At 44.1% G+C, this 21,454-nt stretch overlaps 1 protein-coding gene across 1 annotated transcript in view; it reads left to right on the top strand.

Moving 5' to 3' along the window:
- Positions 1–21,454, top strand: part of LOC141133206 (chondroitin sulfate proteoglycan 4-like) — a 79,760-nt gene that overhangs the window by 13,131 nt on the left and 45,175 nt on the right. Inside the window, exon 2 of the mRNA XM_073622430.1 lies at positions 21,163–21,326. Coding sequence (XP_073478531.1) covers positions 21,163–21,326 — 164 coding nt within the window. The remainder of the gene's footprint in view (positions 1–21,162; positions 21,327–21,454) is intronic.

The following is a 21,454-nucleotide window of genomic DNA, read 5'->3' as shown; positions in this document are numbered from 1 at the left end:
AACATAACACTTGTTAAAATATTACAGTGGACTCTGATGTGAATGGGCTCTCACTCCATTTTTCTGCTGTTCTGCCTCCGTTCGTGTCTTTCTTTTTTTTTCTGTTTTCTTGCTTTCAACCAGCCTGTCCATTTGCCTGTATGCCCATCCTGTGTGTCTGCATATTGGTATTTTTGTCTGTATCTCCTCTTTTCCAGACAGTGTGAAGTGAGCTTAAATCCTATTGGATATTTATACAACAGTATGGTGTAGAATACACACGGTAAAAAAAATTACTCTATTTGCTGACTCTTCCCTGTGTGTATTACTACAGGAAATGAGAACTGCATACATGCCTGAGCAAGTAGTGCCTGGAATGTGGATATCACCTGTTTATTTTTTTACTCTTTCATTTTGTTCCATGGAGGAATTTTTAATTTTTAGATTGATACAAACGCAGTTGGACCCCTTTTTAAAAATAGCGCCTGAAAAGCGCATGTAAACGACCTCTTCTGTAGCCCCAGTGTGAAAGCTCGAGTGCTTTCATACTGAGACGGTGTGCTTGCAAGACGGGAAAAAAAGTCCCGCAAGCAGCATCTTTGGGGCGGTGCAGGAGCGCTGTGTACACCGCTCCTAAACCGTCCCTGCCATTGAAATCAATGGGAAAAGCGCCTGCAAAGCACTTTGGCAGCGCCTCTTTTCTGGCGCTTTTCACCCTTTCCTCGGCCGCTAGCAGGGGTCAAAAGCTAAAACTAGCGGCGCTTTACCGCTAACGCCCCTACCCCAGTGTGAAAGTAGCCTTACATTGCCATTTTTTAATTTAGGGAAAATAAAACCTTCCTGCGCTGTACAAATCTGAGAAATATTTTTTTAAAGGCTTCAGACATTGTCAAATGGGGTACAATTCCAACAAGCTATATCCTATTATAATAGACTGAGTGTCTCTCTCCCCCCCTAGGTTCACATATGTGGGTGCACGTTTGTGTGTGCATGTTGGGGGTACAACAGCCCATGCATTCACTTGACCCATTTCCTCCATCCAGAAATGGATTCTGATTTCTAATTGACTGCAGTGCTGACCTCGAAAACATTTCCAACAAAGAGCAGTTGGTTCAAATTTCAATTCAAGGCCAGGCCAGCCTTAAGGCTGGGTTCACACTGGTGCGACACGACAGCCGTCCTACTTTGGATCCGACTTTGCCCTGCGACATGAAGCCGGCATGTGTCCGACTTTCAATGAACGGGGATCCGACTTGGATCCCCGCCAATGCCGGCACTGTGTTTGGTATGAATCTTTAGGGGGGAACTCCGCGCCAAATTTTAAATGAAAAACCGGCATGGGTTCCCCCTCCAGAGGCATACCAGGCCCTTGGGTCTGGTATGGACCTTGAGGGGAACCCCCTACGCCGAAAAAACGGCGTGGGGAGTCGCCCCCAATCCATACCAGACCCTTATCCGAGCACGCAGCCCGGCCGGACAGGAATGGGGGTGGGGACGAGCGAGCGCCCCCCCCCCCCTGAACCGTACCAGGCCGCATGCCCTCAACATGGGGGGTGGTGCCTTGGGGGAGGGGGCGCGCTGCGGCCCCCCCACCCCAAAGCACCTTGTCCCCATGTTGATGAGGACAAGGGCCTCTTCCCGACAACCCTGGCCGTTGGTTGTCGGGGTCTGCGGGCGGGGGGCTTATCGGAATCCGGGAGCCCCCTTTAATAAGGGAGCCCCCAGATCCCGGCCCCCCACCCTGTGTGAATGAGTATGGGGTACAGCGTACCCCTACCCATTCACCTAGGAAAAAAGTGTCAATTTAAAAAAAAACACTACACAGATTTTTAAAGCATTTTATTAGACAGCTCCGGGGGTCTTCTTCCGACTTCGGGGGTCTCTCCGGTTCTTCTCCACGCTCTCCGGATCTTCTGCCGGGCTCCTCCGCTCTCTTCTGCTCTTTTGCCGCTCTTTTGCTAAAGCGGAGGAGCCCGGTCTTCAATCTTCTGCCTTCTGCCTTCTGCCCTCTTCTCCTGATGTTGACACGACGCTCTCCCCGGCTGGAATGCTCTCTGTGCGCTCTGCTCTGACTTATATAGGCGGTGACCCCGCCCCCTTATGCCGTCACAGTCCCTGGGCATGCTGGGACTGTGACGTTTTAGGGGGCGTGGTCATCACCCGATGACCACGCCCCCTTATGCCGTCACAGTCCCAGCATGCCCAGGGACTGTGACGGCATAAGGGGGCGGGGTCACCGCCTATATAAGTCAGAGCAGAGCGCACAGAGAGCATTCCAGCCGGGGAGAGCGTCGTGTCAACATCAGGAGAAGAGGGCAGAAGGCAGAAGATTGAAGACCGGGCTCCTCCGCTTTAGCAAAAGAGCGGCAAAAGAGCAGAAGAGAGCGGAGGAGCCCGGCAGAAGATCCGGAGAGCGTGGAGAAGAACCGGAGAGACCCCCGAAGTCGGAAGAAGACCCCCGGAGCTGTCTAATAAAATGCTTTAAAAATCTGTGTAGTGTTTTTTTTTAAATTGACACTTTTTTCCTAGGTGAATGGGTAGGGGTACGCTGTACCCCATACTCATTCACATAGGGTGGGGGGCCGGGATCTGGGGGCTCCCTTATTAAAGGGGGCTCCCGGATTCCGATAAGCCCCCGCCCGCAGACCCCGACAACCAACGGCCAGGGTTGTCGGGAAGAGACCCTTGTCCTCATCAACATGGGGACAAGGTGCTTTGGGGTGGGGGGCCGCAGCGCGCCCCCTCCCCCAAAGCACCAACCCCCCATGTTGAGGGCATGCGGCCTGGTACGGTTCAGGAGGGGGGGGGCGCTCGCTCGTCCCCACCCCCATTCCTGTCCGGCCGGGCTGCTTGCTCGGATAAGGGTCTGGTATGGATTGGGGGGGACCCCCACGCCGCCTTTATCGGCGTAGGGGGTTCCCCTCAAGAACCATACCAGACCCAAGGGCCTGGTATGCTCTTGGAGGGGGAACCCATGCCGGTTTTTTATTTAAAATTTGGCGCGGAGTTCCCCCTCAAGAACATCTGAGCACAAGTCGCGTGCCAAAGTCGGATCATGCAAGACGGCAATCCGACTTTGATCCGACTTCTTCAATGATAGACAATAGGCTGAAGTAGGATCAAAGTCGGACCAAAGTAGTACAGGGAGCATTTCTAAAGTCGGAACGACTTGTGTCGGACCAGTTAGGACGGCTCCCATAGGGAAACATTAAATTTCACACGTCATGCGACATGAGCTCCCAATGTCGGAGCGTTTGTCGGACCAGTGTGAACCCAGCCTTAATCTAATCCAGGCATTTGTTTTCTTCACAGAGAACAAGATTGGATGTACCCAATAGCACCTGGATACCCTCTGCTCAGCCTATTGCTCATACATCAGTATCATCTGCAGGAGACCAAACATGAGATAATTCATGCAGCTGCCTTCCCTGCTAATGGAGTATGCTCAGGAAACATTCACTATGACAAGCCACACCTCAAATTGTTTATTATATCACTTCCCTTCTTAAAAAAAAACGTTTGGAGCAGTTTTAACCCGAAATGTGTCAACACTGCCCATAGGGCATTTGAGGAGCGTTTTTGAAATCGTTATTAACGTTTGAAAAAAGCCAGTTTAACGCCTATACTAAAGAGTAAAGCGCATTACCATGATTCTGACGCCCATACTAAAGTGCATTAATGCTATAGGAGATTTGCTTTTGCGTTAGAAATTTAGTCAAGTGTGAACAAGCCCTGACTGTCCTATTAACTACTGTAAATGTTTAGCTATCCCCAAATCGGAGCTTTTAAAATTCCAGCCTAGCCAATTCTCTGGTTCCAGCTCTATCTGGTCTATGAGCTCCATGTAGACAGCAATACAAATACTGGAGCATAAGAGGGGAGTTTTTGCAGCACAGAATGTCAAGTAGTTAAAGTACTATACATAAATATTTTGAGAAACTTGCCAAGTATGATGGGGAACAGGTGATATAAATTTCTTTCACTTGAATTTTATTAGAAATAACAAGAAACCTGTGTGCTGACACAGTGCACAAACTGTATAATTTGTTTTTAATACCGCAAACAGCTCTGTTTAACCACTTGCCTACTGGGCACTTTCACCACCTTCCTGCTATGCCCAATTGTTTGTGTTGTTGCACTTTGAATGACAATTGCACAGTGTTATGCAACACTATACCCAGATTACATTTTAATAATTTTTTTTCACACAAATAGAGCTTTCTTTTGGTGGTATTTAATCACCACTGGGCTTTTTAATTTTTGCTAACCAAATGAAAAATGACCAAAAATTTAGGAAAAAAAATACATTTCATAGTCTGTTATAACATTTTGTAACTGGGTAATTTATTTCTCCTTCACTGATAAGTGGAACAGACAGGTGGCACTGATTGGCAGATGTTGTGGGCACTTATTGGAGCACTTTTGGGACTGCACTGATGATCAGTCCGATGTCCCTATAACTCAAGCCAGTTATCGGCTCTCCGCCTCTCCTCACGCTAGCAGCATGAAGAGAGAACAGCCGATAACCAGCTTCAGTTTACATCGTGATCAGCTGTCATTGGAGACAGCTGATCACGTGGTAAAAGGCCTCTGTGGTTGGCCCTTTAACCCTATTTTTGACTAGCTGAGTCCGAAGGACTCCCCTGCGGCGTGCACAATCATGGGAGGACATCAGTAGACTGTCATTTGGCTATAGCGCGGGCGTGAAGGGGTTCAAATTTTGAAGCACTTATTCATTTTATTATCAAATGTTTTATAGTTAGAGGCCAACTCAAGCCAAATTTTTTTTTTAGTTTTTGACATTGAGTCACCACTGTGGGGATTACTCCTCTCTGTCAGGACAGGAAGTGGTGGGAAATATCTCCCGTGCAACAAAACCCATTTTTCAGTAAAATGAAGGGTTAGATCCTCTCATGTTTTTATCCTTACTGTTTTTTTTTTGTTTTTGTTTTTCTTTCTTGACATTCTCTCCACCAATTTATGTCCTACTTTTACACACTGTTAGATGTGGATGTAATCTCTCCATTCAGGTCATGCACAACAGTAATTATTATTTTTTTGACAAATATATGTTTTTATGGTTTTCCAAACAGAACAAAAACAGTACAGATAAGGCCTCTTTCACACTGATGATCCATTCAGGTCCGCCTGTCAGTTTTTTAGGCGGACCTGAACGGACCCTCCATAGACCTCTATGGAGCGTCGGATGTCAGCGGTGACATGTCCGCTGACATCCGACCCGCTCCGATCCGAAAAAGTGTAACGGAAGAAAAACCTACTTTTCCATCCATTATCAGATCGGGTGACGACGGACTCTACGGTCCATCATCATCCGATCCCCCATAGGGGAGAGCGGCGCTCTGACAGGTCCGTCCCTGCACAGTGTGCAGAGACAGACCTGTCATCTGCCTGCTCAGCGGGGATCCACGGAGCGATCCCCGCTGAGCAAGTGGATGTTCACGGGGCGGATCAGCACGGATCCGTCCCGTGTGAAAGGACCCTTAAGGTAATATTACTAAAGGAGGGTGGTCCAGGTACAAAATCTTGCAACAAAGATCCAGTGACATTGCACTTCAGTTTACCCCAAGGACATCTCCTTCCCAGAGGCCCTCCAGTGTATATGTTATGCTTTTTTTTTTTTTTTTTTTTTTTCTTATGTCTTTGGGCTGGTCACACAATGCTTTGGACCCTTAGATTCCCCCATCTTCTCTAGCATGATTATGTCAGTACACAGTGATTGCAGGGTGTCATGAAAATATTTTCTTGGGGCAGGCCAATAATGCCAGCGTTCAATTTGTTTAGGGTTGAGTGATTCTGGGTGTCATTCAGTGCAGAGGAAATCTTGTGGCAGAAAAGAAGTCTTGCAGAGGAAAGCTCCAAATTGTATTTCGTACTGAGCTGCTTCTTACTTTTTTTTTTTTTTTTTTTTTTTTAATACTGTTTTGGGAACAAAGAGAAATGAGCCCAAAGTTGTTACTAGAACCCATGAACCTGAGATGACACTCTAATCCATTTTCAACATTTGTCATTTTTGTTCAGGACCCACAGACAACACTGGCCAAGCTTTCTGGACAGGTTTGAGAACCTAGTCTGATGTTATATTCTCCCTGAAAAACCTGAAGTTATCTGCACATTCCACCTCCTCCCCTATGTGTAGCCTACACACAAACTGAAGGCAGCTGTTCTGGTTAAGGATCACACCAGCAGACTCAAATGCCTGACAGTGATTAGATATAGATGGGGGCATTTCTGGAAGATTCAACAAATAATCTCTGGAAATGTAAAGAATATACAAAGATCATAAGTGAATACATGGGACTACATTTTTTAGTTTTATGCAACTCCTGGCATCAACGAGTAACTGTGTTATTTCCAATTAGTTTGCACTCTGGACTGTGGTAAACATCTTTTAGACTGTCATTTTGCAAAGCCATCATTTTGTATTGATAACATTTAAAAGAGAAACTTTTTTAGGAAATAAACCACCAGTGTAAATTTTTGTCACGAAAATGTTTTCATCAACTATTTCGTCAGCGGCATTTTTACAGTGACAATAACGGAACGAAAAGCATAGCACATTTTCGTTCACTGACGAAAACTATGATGAAAATTGGATCCGTTTTCGTTATCGGACGACAACGAGACGAAAATGGCAAGGAGGGACGTTTACCAACTTCCGTTTTTTTACAGAGCTCCGCCTACTTACACAATCCGCTTCCAGCACCACCATGACGAGTTCGACGCCAGTGTGAGTGAGGCGACTGTGAGAGAGAGCACTCCCTAGTCCCAAATCCGACTCCTCCTGATGCCGCGCCCACCGCCCAGAGGCAGAGAACTTCGGCTGAGAGAGCAGACATCAGCAGAGCTAGTCTTAGTGCAGTACTTTGCACTGCAGTACATAATTGTGGTACATACAACAGGCCTGAGGCCTCCCCCCTCCCCTCACTGCCCTTAGACGACCACCTGTGCAAAAGTGCAGGCCTCCTCTGACAGGCAGTGGCACTGGCATCCAGGGCCAGGCCTTTTTGCAAATGTCGATTATTATAGGCCATCCCCTCAGACCACCATCCACTGGCTCCAGCACCTTGTGTACTGTACAAACTGCATGCCATTTATACCGGACTGGCAGTGGCACTGCCCATTCTTGCATAATCAATGCTTGCAGCTTGTCAGAATTTGTGGGGTTTTTTTGGTTCCCTCACCCTCACCGGCCTCTTGAGGTCGGATTGACCATGTCCACCACAAGTTCTTAAAGGGATTAAGATTTGGGTAGTTTCCTGGCCGTGGACCCAAAATTTCAGTTTTTTGTTCCCACTTCCCCAAACCACATAGTTATCACTTTTGCCTTATGGTAAGGAGCTCCATCATGCTGGAAAAGGCATTGTTGTTCATCACCAAACTGTTCTTAGATGGTTAGAAGTTGTTCTCGGAGCCTGAGGATGTTTTTGTACCATATGTTCATGGCTGTGTTCTTCTTAAGCAAAATTGTGAGTGGGCCCACCACTCCCTTGGCTGAAAAGCAGCCAACCGCACAACTTGAATGGTCTCAGGATGCTTTACTGTTGGCATGACAGTCACGCAAAGTGTTCGTATTTTTTGGGGGTTTTGTTTGGTATTTTTTCGTTTACCTTTTGTGAAAACAGCAATATTCTTGACGAAATGGTTTTATTTAAATAAAGACGTTCTATAACGACTAAATCTGTGTCTGTAGTGCATGTTCAGACCTAACCATTAAAAACAACATACTTGATTTTTCACTCCAGCAGCAGTATATAATGAGTTTGGAAATTGTAGAGAAATGCTTAAATAATGCATTATAATTTAACCACTTGACGACCGCCTCACGCCGATTTACGTCGGCAAGGTGGCACGGACAGGCAAAATCACGTACATATATGTGATTTGCCTTCCGCGGGTGGGGGGTCCGATCGGACCCCCCCCCCCCCGGTGCCCGAGGCGGTCGTCTTTTGTCCAGCGGCGATCAGAGGTGAGGGGGAGGCCATCCGTTCGTGGCCCCCCCCTCGCGATCGCCGCCGGCCAATCAGATCACTTCCTTTGCTGCTGTATGCTAAACAGCAGCAAAGGAAATGATGTCATCTCTCCTCGGCTCGGTATTCCGTTGCAGCGCCGAGGAGAGAAGACTTCACTGTGAGTGCACCAACACTACACAACACAGTAGAACATGCCAGGCACACAAAACACCCCGATCCCCCCCCCGATCGCCCCCTGATCCCCCCCCAATCACCCCCCCCTCCCTGTCACAAACTGACACCAGCAGTTTTTTTTTTTTTTTTCTTTCTGATTACTGCATTGGTGTCAGTTTGTGACAGTTACAGTGTTGGGACAATGAATATTAGCCCCCTGTAAGTCTAGGATACCCCCCTAACCCCCCCTAATAAAGTTTTAACCCCTTGATCACCCCCCGTCACCAGTGTCGCTAAGCGATCATTTTTCTGATCGCTGTATTAGTGTCGCTGGTGACGCTAGTTAGGGACCTAAATATTTAGGTTCGCCGTCAGCGTTTTATAGCGACAGGGACCCCCATATACTACCTAATAAATGTTTTAACCCCTTGATGGCCCCCTAGTTAACCCTTTCACCACTGATCACCGTATAAGTGTTACGGGTGACGCTGGTTAGTTTGTTTATTTTTTTTTAGTGTTAGGGCACCCGCCGTTTATTACCGAATAAAGGTTTAGCCCCCTGATCGCCCGGTGGTGATATGCGTCGCCCCAGGCAGCGTCAGATTAGCGCCAGTACCGCTAACACCCACGCACGCAGCATACGCCTCCCTTAGTGGTATAGTATCTGATCGGATCAATATCTGATCCGATCAGATCTATACTAGCGTCCCCAGCAGTTTAGGGTTCCCAAAAACGCAGTGTTAGCGGGATCAGCCCAGATACCTGCTAGCATCTGCGTTTTGCCCCTCCGCCCGGCCCACCCAAGTGCAGTATCGATCGATCACTGTCACTTACAAAACACTAAACGCATAACTGCAGCGTTCGCAGAGTCAGGCCTGATCCCTGCGATCGCTAACATTTTTTTGGTAGCATTTTGGTGAACTGGCAAGCACCATCCCCAGGCAGCGTCAGGTTAGCGCCAGTAGCGCTAACACCCACGCACGCACCATACACCTCCCTTAGTGGTATAGTATCTGATCGGTTCAATATCTGATCCGATCAGATCTATACTAGCGTCCCCAGCAGTTTAGGGTTCCCAAAAACGCAGTGTTAGCGGGATCAGCCCAGATACCTGCTAGCACCTGCGTTTTGCCCCTCCGCCCGGCCCAGCCCACCCAAGTGCAGTATCGATCGATCACTGTCACTTACAAAACACTAAACGCATAACTGCAGTGTTCGCAGAGTCAGGCCTGATCCCTGCGATCGCTAACAGTTTTTTTGGTAGCTTTTTATTGAACTGGCAAGCGCCAGCGGCCTAGTACACCCCGGTCGTAGTCAAACCAGCACTGCAGTAACACTTGGTGACGTGGCGAGTCCCATAAGTGCAGTTCAAGCTGGTGAGGTGGCAAGCACAAGTAGTGTCCCGCTGCCACCAAAAAGACAAACACAGGCCCGTCGTGCCCATAGTGCCCTTCCTGCTGCATTCGCCAATCCTAATTGGGGACCCACCACTTCTGCAGCGCCCGTACTTCCCCCATTCACATCCCCAACCAAATGCAGTCGGCTGCATGAGAGGCATTTTCTTTATGTCCTCCCGAGTACCCCTACCCAACGAACCCCCAAAAAAGATGTCGTGTCTGCAGCAAGCGCGGATATAGGCGTGACACCTGCTATTATTGTCCCTCCTGTCCTGACAATCCTGGTCTTTGCATTGGTGAATGTTTTGAACGCTACCATTCATTAGTTGAGTATTAGCGTAGGGTACAGCATTGCACAGACTAGGCACACTTTCACAGGGTCTCCCAAGATGCCATCGCATTTTGAGAGACCCGAACCTGGAACCGGTTACCGTTATAAAAGTTAGTTACAAAAAAAGTGTAAAAAAAAAAAAAAAAAATATATAAAATAAAAAAAAATAGTTGTCGTTTTATTGTTCTCTCTCTCTCTATTCTCTCTCTCTTGTTCTGCTCTTTTTTACTGTATTCTATTCTGCAATGTTTTATTGTTATTATGTTTTATCATGTTTGCTTTTCAGGTATGCAATTTTTTATACTTTACCGTTTACTGTGCTTTATTGTTAACCATTTTTTTGTCTTCAGGTACGCCATTCACGAATTTGAATGGTTATACCAGAATGATGCCTGCAGGTTTAGGTATCATCTTGGTATCATTCTTTTCAGCCAGCGGTCGGCTTTCATGTAAAAGCAATCCTAGCGGCTAATTAGCCTCTAGACCGTTTTTTACAAGCCGTGGGAGGAATGCCCCCCCCCCACCGTCTTCCGTGTTTTTCTCTGGCTCTCCTGTCTAAACAGGGAACCTGAGAATGCAGCCGGTGATTCAGCCAGCTGACCATAGAGCTGATCAGAGACCAGAGTGGCTCCAAACATCTCTATGGCCTAAGAAACCGGAAGCTACGAGCATTTTATGAATTTCGCCAGATGTAAATAGCGCCATTGGGAAATTGGGGAAGCATTTTATCACACCGATCTTGGTGTCATCAGATGCTTTGAGGGCAGAGGAGAGATCTAGGGTCTAATAGACCCCAATTTTTTCAAAAAAGAGTACCTGTCACTACCTATTGCTATCATAGGGGATATTTACATTCCCCGAGATAACAATAAAAATGATAAAAAAAAAAAAAAAAATGAAAGGAACAGTTTAAAAATAAGATAAAAAAGCAAAAAAATAATAAAGAAAAAAAAAAAAAAAAGCACCCCTGTCGCCCCCTGCTCTCGCGCTAAGGCGAACGCAAGCGGCGGTCTCTCGTCAAACGTAAACAGCAATTGCACCATGCATGTGAGGTATCGCCACGAAGGTCAGATCGAGGGCAGTAATTTTTGCAGTAGACCTCCTCTGTAAATCTAAAGTGGTAACCTGTAAAGGCTTTTAAAGGCTTTTAAAAATGTATTTATTTTGTTGCCACTGCACGTTTGTGCGCAATTTTAAAGCATGTCATGTTTGGTATCCATGTACTCGGCCTAAGATCATCTTTTTTATTTCATCAAACATTTGGGCAATATAGTGTGTTTTAGTGCATTAAAATTTAAAAAAGTGTGTTTTTTTCCCCAAAAAATGCGTTTGAAAAATCGCTGCGCAAATACTGTGTGAAAAAAAAAAATGAAACACCCACCATTTTAATCTGTAGGGCATTTGCTTTAAAAAATATATAATGTTTGGGGGTTCAAAGTAATTTTTTTGCAAAAAAAAAAAACTTTTTCATGTAAACAAAAAGTGTCAGAAAGGGCTTTGTCTTCAAGTGGTTAGAAGAGTTGGTGATGTGTGACATAAGCTTCTAAATGTTGTGCATAAAATGCCAGGACAGTTCAAAACCCCCCCAAATGACCCCATTTTGGAAAGTAGACACCCCAAGCTATTTGCTGAGAGGCATGTCGAGTCCATGGAATATTTTATATTGCGACACAAGTTGCGGGAAAGAGACAAATTTTTTTTTTTTTTTTTTTTTTTTTTTTGCACAAAGTTGTCACTAAATGATATATTGCTCAAACATGCCATGGGAATATGTGAAATTACACCCCAAAATACATTCTGCTGCTTCACCTGAGTACGGGGATACCACATGTGTGAGACTTTTTGGGAGCCTAGCCGCGTATGGGACCCCGAAAACCAAGCACCGCCTTCAGGCTTTCTAAGGGCATAAATTTTTGATTTCACTCTTCACTGCCTATCACAGTTTCGGAGGCCATGGAAAGCCCAGGTGGCACAAAACCCCCCCAAATGACCCCATTTTGGAAAGTAGACACCCCAAGCTATTTGCTGAGAGGTATAGTGAGTATTTTGCAGACCTCACTTTTTGTCACAAAGTTTTGAAAATTATAAAAAAGAAAAAAAAAAAGTTTTTTCTTGTCTTTATTCATTTTCAAAAACAAATGAGAGCTGCAAAATACTCACCATGCCTCTCAGCAAATAGCTTGGGGTGTCTACTTTCCAAAATGGGGTCATTTGGGGGGGTTTTGTGCCACCTGGGCATTCCATGGCCTCCGAAACTGTGATAGGCAGTGAAGAGTGAAATCAAAAATTTTCACCCTTAGAAATCCTGAAGGCGGTGTTTGGTTTTCGGGGCCCCGTACGCGGCTAGGCTCCCAAAAAGTCCCACACATGTGGTATCCCCATACTCAGGAGAAGCAGCTAAATGTATTTTGGGGTGCAATTTCACATATGCCCATGGCCTGTGTGAGCAATATATCATTTAGTGACAACTTTGTACAAAAAAAAAAAAGTGTCACTTTCCCGCAACTTGTGTCAAAATATAAAATATTCCATGGACTCAATATGCCTCTTAGCAAATAGCTTGGGGTGTCTACTTTCCAAAATGGGGTCATTTGGGGGGGTTTTGTGCCACCTGGGCATTCCATGGCCTCCGAAACTGCGATAGGCAGTGAAGAGTGAAATCAAAAATTTACACCCTTAGAAATCCTGAAGGCGGTGCTTGGTTTTCGGGGCCCCGTACGCGGATAAGCTCCCAAAAAGTCCCACACATGTGGTATCCCCATACTCAGGAGAAGCAGCTGAATGTATTTTGGGGTGCAATTCCACATAGGCCCATGGCCTGTGTGAGCAATATATCATTTAGTGACAACTTTTTGTAAATATTTTTTTTTTTTTTGTCATTATTCAATCACTTGGGACAAAAAAAATAAATATTCAATGGGTTCAACATGCCTCTCAGCAATTTCCTTGGGGTGTCTACTTTCCAAAATGGGGTCATTTGGGGGGGTTTTGTACTGCCCTGCCATTTTAGCACCTCAAGAAATGACATAGGCAGTCATAAACTAAAAGCTGTGTAAATTACAGAAAATGTACCCTAGTTTGTAGACGCTATAACTTTTGCGCAAACCAATAAATATATGCTTATTGACATTTTTTTTTACCAAAGACATGTGGCCGAATACATTTTGGCCTAAATGTATGACTAAAATTTAGTTTATTGGATTTTTTTTATAACAAAAAGTAGAAAATATCATTTTTTTTCAAAATTTTCGGTCTTTTTCCGTTTATAGCGCAAAAAATAAAAACTGCAGAGGTGATCAAATACCATCAAAAGAAAGCTCTATTTGTGGGAAGAAAAGGACGCAAATTTCGTTTGGGTACAGCATTGCATGACCGCGCAATTAGCAGTTAAAGCGACGCAGTGCCAAAATTGGAAAACGACCTCTGGTCCTTAGGCAGCATAATGGTCCGGGGCTCAAGTGGTTAACTACACCCATTAGATTTTAGACAACTAAAATTAGTTTTAGTCCACTAAAATGAACTGGACATTTAGTCGACTAAATACGACTAAAACTAAAACACTTGCAGAAGACTAAAACAGGACTAAAACTAAAATGCTAATTTTAGTCCTAAGACTAATGCCCCGTACACACAAGTGGAAATTCCGCCAGCAAAAGTCCGATGAGAGCTTTTGGTCGGAAAATGCGACCATGTGTATGCTCCATCGGACTTTTGCTGGCAGATTTCCAGCCAGCAAAAGATTGAGAGCAAGTTCTCTATTTTTTGGTCGGAAAAAGTTCCTATCCAGAAATGCGTTCATCTGTATGCAGTTCGGACGCGCAAAAAAAATCACGCATGCTCAGAATCAAGTACGAGACAGGAGCGCTCGGTCTGGTAAAACTAGCGTTCATAATGGAGATAGCACATTCGTCCCGCTGTAAATTTTTGGATCTTTTAATGCAGCGCATTCTTTTGTTCTTTATAATGCTAGACGAATGAATTTGTTTTGCTGCTGACATTCACACAGAGTTCTGCCAAAGTATTTCTTTATTATTTCTCATGATCTCCTGAATAATTTTTCTTTTTTGTTTTTAAAGCCAGATCTCCAAAATAATGTTTATAATTATTTTTTATAGTCATATTATTTTTTTTATTATTTTTATATATTTTTCTAGTGATCTCCATAATTTTATTATTTATTTTTTTTTTTTGTGTGTGTCAAGTTTCCACAACAACATTATTATCTTGTATTTTTAAAGCTCAGGGAGGTTGGTTGTTCCTTGTTAATTTGACATTGTATTTTTGAAATGTACCTGCCTACTCACAAACAAACTGTCCTTTTTGAATAAAAACACATAGGCAAGTATTTTCATATAAAAAAATCTCCATTTATTCTGGCTCCTAACAAAATAAAGAGGAAGGCAACGCTGGAGAAACTGCTTGAATTTGCAAAGCCTTTGTACCCCAGGGCACACGTCAACTCTTTGTAAATAAAAATTAGTAGCCTGAGAAGTCCATATAATAGTGAGCACAATCTGGTCCAGGACTCCCAGAGATCAGGAACAGCAGCAGATGACATGTATGTCCCCAGGCTGTGGTACTACAACAGCCTGCGACTTCTGTCAGACCAGACTGAACCCAGGCCATCACTTTCATGTCTTCCCTGCAGCCTTCCTTGGGGGCTGTGGCTCTGGAGGTGGACTTGTGGCAGGAGGAGGAGGATGGTCGAGCGCACATATGTGCATGTTATCACTAATTTGGCCCCCTCAACCCCTTCTGAAGGGCCTAAAAAATAATATTCTCACACATGAGGCGTGGGCCCTTCCCCGTTTGCTGCTATTTACATAGCAGCCATAGGCCTCTACAGCGTCGGGGGGTGTTTTCAGGATCGCATTAGCGTCCTTAATGAGGCCCAGTGCTGCCTCCTCCACATTACTCCCCTTCCTGGCCCTTTTTGTTGTAAGGCGGAGGAGAGACACCTGGGATTGGGTGAGGCTACTGGGCCTGGCCACCTCCTGTCTGCCACATTCCAGAGCCTCATCCTGGCTGAAGTCTTCCTGTGTATGAAAAAGGGACATAGTTTTAGTTTTTGGTTCATCAATCACACACAGGATGGAAGGGCTAGGTTGGTCCTCAGAAGCCTCAGCTGGGGTTGAGGGAAGGGTGGATGGAAGTGTAGAAAGTGGTTCCCTGGCTTTAATCTGGTCTTCCAGAAACCGCATCCTGTTGTAGACAGTACCACAAACTGGGTACATACACATCCTTTGCTGCTGCTCCTGATTTCATGGAAGCCTGATCTTCTTAAGCTCCTTCCTATTTGTGCTTCTCAAGCTACCAATTTTCTTATCCACAAACTCGATATTTCCGGGGACCTGCGTCTTCACAAATTGCAGCAGCTTCTCCAACGATGCCTTCCTAGCTTGTTTATTTCGATATAAGGGGTTTTTAACCTCCCAAAAATTTCTCATAACCCTGTATTGGTCTATGAATTCTGGGTCTTTGAATTGTTTCATATTTGCTGCAAGACAAAACACAAGACAAAAACACTAATATTAGGCTAAACTCTCCTAATCTTATCCCAATATAGGCCTCAATCTCGAATCAGTATAGGCCACTGATGTCCCAAGTTAAAATGTTACCTTCGTTCTCACGATCGGCACTTCCTCCACTCACAGATCGTACGTACGACACATGCGTGTTAGCTTTTATATACACTGCGCATGCGTGAAACTCTGCCCGCGTCGCCCCTGACGTTCTTTCTAGAATATTCCCTGCCCCCTTCTCTTTTGTCGCAGTGGGAGAGGAACATGGCGGAGACACAGCAGGTGCATAATAGCAGTAACAAAGAGGAAAGCCCAGAGCCAGAAACGTCATGATCTCGCAGGAGATTTAAGGCATCAAATATGGCCTTTGTAGAGATGGTGGACATCTTGAAGAGGGCCGACTATGACGGAAAGTATGGACCTTACCTAAACCCAAATGTGAGAAAGGCCAAGATCATGTCTAAAGTTGTGAAGAGTCTGCACAGGAATTTTGGGGTATGACGATCCAAGGAGCAGTTGAGGAAACGCTGGTCAGACCTGAAATTGAGGGAGCAGGATCAGTACAGAATGATCAAGAAAGTGCTTCTAAAAAGTAAGTAGTTGTCGTGTGTTCCTATTGTTATTATGAAATGCATGCTGCTCCATGTGCTTTTCTTTACTGTTGTACAGTTTAAAATGGCTACTTTCATGTTCGTGGGCACAGTAATCGGTCGCAGTAAACATTGTTCGTTTGCCAACTAAATACAATGTTTTTGGCAGATACTGGGTTAACTACATTGGGTCATGCCAATTTGTATTAAAAGAAGTTTAGGACATTTGTTGTCTAGATGTGTTTGAAACTACAAAGAATTGCAAACTTGATTCAGTGTAATGTAAGGAGAGGACACTCAGCAGCTGTTTACATATCTGGACTCAGGAGCACTAGTGTGGGACACAGGAACAAACTCCAGTGGATACTTGGGGTGTCTCCATGTGTGAAACTTGTCCAAAAAAGGTAAGTATTCCAGCTTTGATAAAGGAAACAAATCATGTCTTCAGCTTGGAACTTAGCCTAAACAGACAATTGTACCCCACTTCCAAGCAATGTTACATATTCCTATTTCTGGCCTCAAATATCAGTGTGCTAAGTATACCTTTTGCTTCATTCTCATAGGGGAGAGAAGACTCGGGACGCCTGAGGACACCAGGAACCCCCCACCTCCTGAAGAAGGGGAACAGAGGACACCACAACCAGAGGATGTGGAGGAAGGAGAGGTGGTTGAATTTGTCACCACAACAGGTGAGTGTCCGAGACCACAGATTCAGGTAATAGCCTGCATATTTATAATACATGGTGTGTATTTTTTCTTTTAGGTGATGTGCATGTCGTGGAAGAACAATCTCCTCATTTCACCAGTGACAGTGCACAAAGACTAATCCAGGACATAATGTTTTGTAGTCAGGATTTAGACATCATCAAGCAAAAACCAAATGAGGTTGAACAAAAACTGAAGAACATGATTGATGTACTAGGAAGAATCTAAATAACAACAAAATGACACCATTTTATATTTTTTGTGACCAATTTTTAAAAATTTTTGATGCTTTTTAAAAGCCAAATTTTGAAGATGCACACAGTGTGTCAACATGTGCTATCTGCCATCAGGGGATATCAATGTACGCGTTTTGTGGGTGCAACCCCTTCCTCGTAACTCAAGTTGGTGGGAGGATGTGGTTGCACCCCCAAAACACATCCATTGATCCCCCATGATGGGAGATGGCACATGTTGACATTAGGCATTGGATCAGAAGGGAAATCCCCAGTTTGACTCACAATTTGTGTGCATCTTCAAAATTTGGCTTTTACAGGGGTGACATTACCCCATCTGATGAAAGCAATATCAACGGATTTTTGACACTATAATGTCTGATATTGCCTTCAGTTTTCAATGTTGAACTTTGTAAGTTCCTGAGTTGTGTATGTTATGTTTTGAAACATGCCTGTTTATGTACTAAAAAAATATTTTCAAGGTAAAACTTTATAAAACGAAGATGTGTTTGTTTTTTTTTTTTTTTTTTTTTTTAAACAAAAAATGTTTTACAACGCACATGTGAATGTGCATGGAGTAAAAGGTTTTATACTCAACAATGTGTGGCTTCTTCTTTCAAGGCTTAATACCAGTTTTTGTATTAAGTTGGTGTTTACAGTGACAGTGGGTGTTATTTAATAATGGAAAAACCACTTGGCACTACAAGTGCACTAGGAGACAGCTAAAAGAAACACAAGCAGTAAATCAAAATATTTTTGACGCACTTGACGGGCGCTTTGGGGGGGCAAGCCAGGACGGCCAGCTTCCAGGGCCATCATTGTATTTTCTGGAAGTCCTGAGGCAACATAATTCGGAGTATTTCTCTTTTAAAAAGTTGTTGTGAAGTATGCAGCATGCTAGAACTATGTGGTTCAATTTGTCCGCCATATTTATTGCCATAAGAAATAGGCGGAACCGGCTGGCCATTATCCCAAAGGCATTCTCCACGACACTTCTGGCTTTGGCCAGCCGGTAATTAAAAACCCTCTTCTCCGGAGTGAGGGTCCTCTGGGGGAATGGCCTCATCAGGTGATCACCCAGACCAAATGCTTCATCAGCGATAAAAACAAGGGGACAGCAAAGCCAACAGACTGTGAAAAACGGGGTCCGTCATTCGGAGAAAATTACTGAAATCATCAGGATTATTCTCCTGGATCTCACGCAGCAAAGGTATATAAGAGAATTGGTCACGCTGGAGTAACCAATTCTTGGTCCATGAACTCCTCCCCACCCTGTTCATGGACTGGGCTTGGGTCAAAGCAAGAACCCCAACACCAGGCCCCCGCATAGCACGAACTCTACGATGAGTAGGTGCCCGCAACATGGCTTCAAAACGGTCGGCTGGTCAGAACGAACTAACAAAACGCACTGAAGAACCAAAAGGCCTGTGAAGAGCGAGCTGAAAATCAGAAACGAGCGGACAAGAACGCACTGAAAAACAGACAAAAACCCACAAGCACAAACTGAAGAGCAGTAACGGAATGAAAAGCACGAGGCTGAAAAGCGCGAATCGTCTCTCACCAAACTTCTACTAACACGAGATAAACACGAGATTAGCAGAAGGAGCCCAAAGGGTGGCGCACTGGGTATTGAACTTCCGTTTTATAGTCCCGTCGTACGTGTTGTACGTCACCGCGTTCATGATGGTCGGAATTTGGTGTGACCGTGTGTATGCAAGACAAGCTTGAGCGGAATTCCGTCGGAAAAGCCATCCAAGGCTTTTCCGACGAAAATTCCGCTCATGTGTACGCGGCATTAAACTAAAACGAAATCAAAATTTGCTGCCAAAATTAACACTACTCACCACCACTGGGTCCAGGACGATCTGCACCATTCCCAAAATTCTGGGTTGTAGATAATGAGGGTGGGGATGTGATAGGCTCCTGCATCTAAAAATATTGGATAAACCCTCTGCACTCTGCTATACTCTTACTAGCAAACTTTGCCGTAAAAAATAGGGATATTTAGTTCACACTTATTGCAATACATGTTTAAGCTGGCCAACTGCGTCTAATCAATCTTTAGCCAGTCCTACTCTGCTCTGCCACTACAAATGCTACTGTGTTTCACCACCACTGGGTCCGGGTCGATCTGCGCCATTCCCCGAACTTCTGGGTTGTAGACAATGAGGGTAGCGATGCGATAGTCTCCTGCATTTGAAGTTTTTATGAAAGGAGGGGGCAGGGGTGTGGCTTACCAGGTGCTGTTTCAATGGTCACATACAGCCCCAGCTAGGAGTGTGGACACACAAGCGTCTCCTTAGCAGCTGGCTAGCTAAAGTGGACACCCGTACACAGGGTGGCAAGGGCAGCAGTTTGAGGACTGGCCAGACCAACAAAAAAAAAAATATTAAAAAAAGCTGCATTGGATTTCTGCCAGACATTATGTTTGGTGTTGAGGCCAAAAAATTCAATTTTAGTCTCAGCTGACCACCTTAAATGCATCTTGAAGATTTGGAGACCACATGGAAAAAAGGTGTTATGATTAGATGAGACTTTAAAATTGAATTATTTGACCTCAACACCAAACAATATGTCTGGCAGAAATCCAATACAGCTCACCATCCAATTAACACCATTCCTACAGTAAAGCATGGAGGTGGTAATATCCTTTTATGGGGGTATTTCTCTGCAGCAGGGACTGGAACACTTGTCGGGATAGAAGAAAAACAGATTGGGCAAAATACCATTAAATTCTTAAGGAAAATATGCTTCCCTCTGCCATAAAGTTGTCAATGAGAAGGTTTAAATTCCAACATGACCATGACCACACAGTGGTTTAAGGAGAAAAAGATGAATGTCCTTGCATGGGCTAGTCAGAGCCCAAACTTAAACCCCATTGAAAAGCTGTGGATTGACTTGAAGACTGCAGTCCACAAACTGTCACCATCAAATTTAACTGAACTTGAGCAGTTCTGCAAAGACTAAAGCCTGTAATTAAAGCAAAAGGTGGTTCAACAAAATACTGACGGGGTAGACTCTCTCTTTTTTTTTTTTTTTTTCCTATTTAGTGATTCTGTTTTTGAATAACTTTTGTTTTTTCTGGCATGTTGGTGTTTATATCTTTCACTTCGATGTTATAAGGTGCACTAGTAAATACAGCTGGATAAAACAAAAACTGTCTGAGATTATATATTGTACAGCTTGTTACTGTCATGCATTCCCACACCTCATAAAATAATATAAACCTTCAAAGTACAGTGCAACAAGTAAATGCTAATATGATCCTACTGTGCCAAATCACCAAAATGCAATATTCCCCCAAATCTCCAGTATGTGTGCGTAACAAACAACATCAACAATCCATAAAATATGAATAATCACTAAATGAATAAATAATCAATATGAAACTCAGATTCTCAAAAACAACACAGTCCGCAATTGACTTTTATAAATTATGTGTTTTTATTGTAAGAATACATGCATCCATTTACAAACATACATGCCGTGAATGTTCCACAAAAAAACATGTTCCACCAGTGCGATCCACCACCTCTCAATAAAGCCTCTCACCTCCATGTCTGACCTCCACAAGGGTAAGGTCAAACAGTGCTTTCTCATAGTGTAGGAATAAAACAAACTTGGCATTTTTAGTAACGGACAGAGTGCACAAAACGACTTTAAGTTCTTGACCCATTCATATGCCCTGTACACACGGTCGGATTTTTGGACGGAAAATGCGTGATAGGACCTTGTTGACGGAAATTCCGACCGTGTGTGGGCTCCATCAAACATTTTCCATCGGAATTTCCGACACACAAAGTTTGAGAGCAGGCTATAAAATTTTCCGACAACAAAATCCGTTGTCGGAAATTCCAATCGTGTGTACACAAATCCGACGCACAAATTACCATGCATGCTCAGAATAAATTAAGAGACGAAAGCTATTGGCTACTGCCCCATTTTTAGTCCCGACATACGTGTTTTATGTCACCGCGTTCAGAACGATTGGATTTTCCAACAACTTTGTGTGACCGTGTGTATGCAAAACAAGTTTGAGCCAACATCCGTCGGAAAAAAATCCATGGATTTTGTTGTCGGAATGTCCGATCAATTTCCGTCCGTGTGTACGGGGCATAAGCGTTTTTTCCTAAAGAGCCCTGCAACTCATCTGTGATTACAATGCTCCTGCAGCTTTTGTCTAATATCTAATGAATCTTGAGCATGTGTCTCTGGTGATATTTGTATTTTGATTGACTGTCTATTTTCTTCTCCTTCATAGCTTCTTTTTATGGTGAAAGTTATGTTGAATTGAAGAAGGTGGAATCATTCTCAAAGATATCTCTTCAGTTACGGTTCCGAACCAGCAAGGCAGATGGACTACTTTTTCTGGCAGCTGGGAAGAATGATTATTTTTTGGTTGGATTACATGCAGGTCGTGTACAGGTAAGATATTATAAACATCACAGATTTTATATTGAACCTTCCTTTCCACAATCTGTAGATTAAAGTTTCTGTGCACAATGCCCCATGCTTATGGTATCTACTGTAAACCTACATTGCGTATTCACAGT

Source organism: Aquarana catesbeiana, linkage group LG01 (genome assembly GCF_042186555.1).
Source record: "Aquarana catesbeiana isolate 2022-GZ linkage group LG01, ASM4218655v1, whole genome shotgun sequence".
NCBI classification, from domain to species: Eukaryota; Metazoa; Chordata; class Amphibia; order Anura; family Ranidae; genus Aquarana; species Aquarana catesbeiana.
This window is presented reverse-complemented; position numbering and strand designations above follow the sequence as displayed.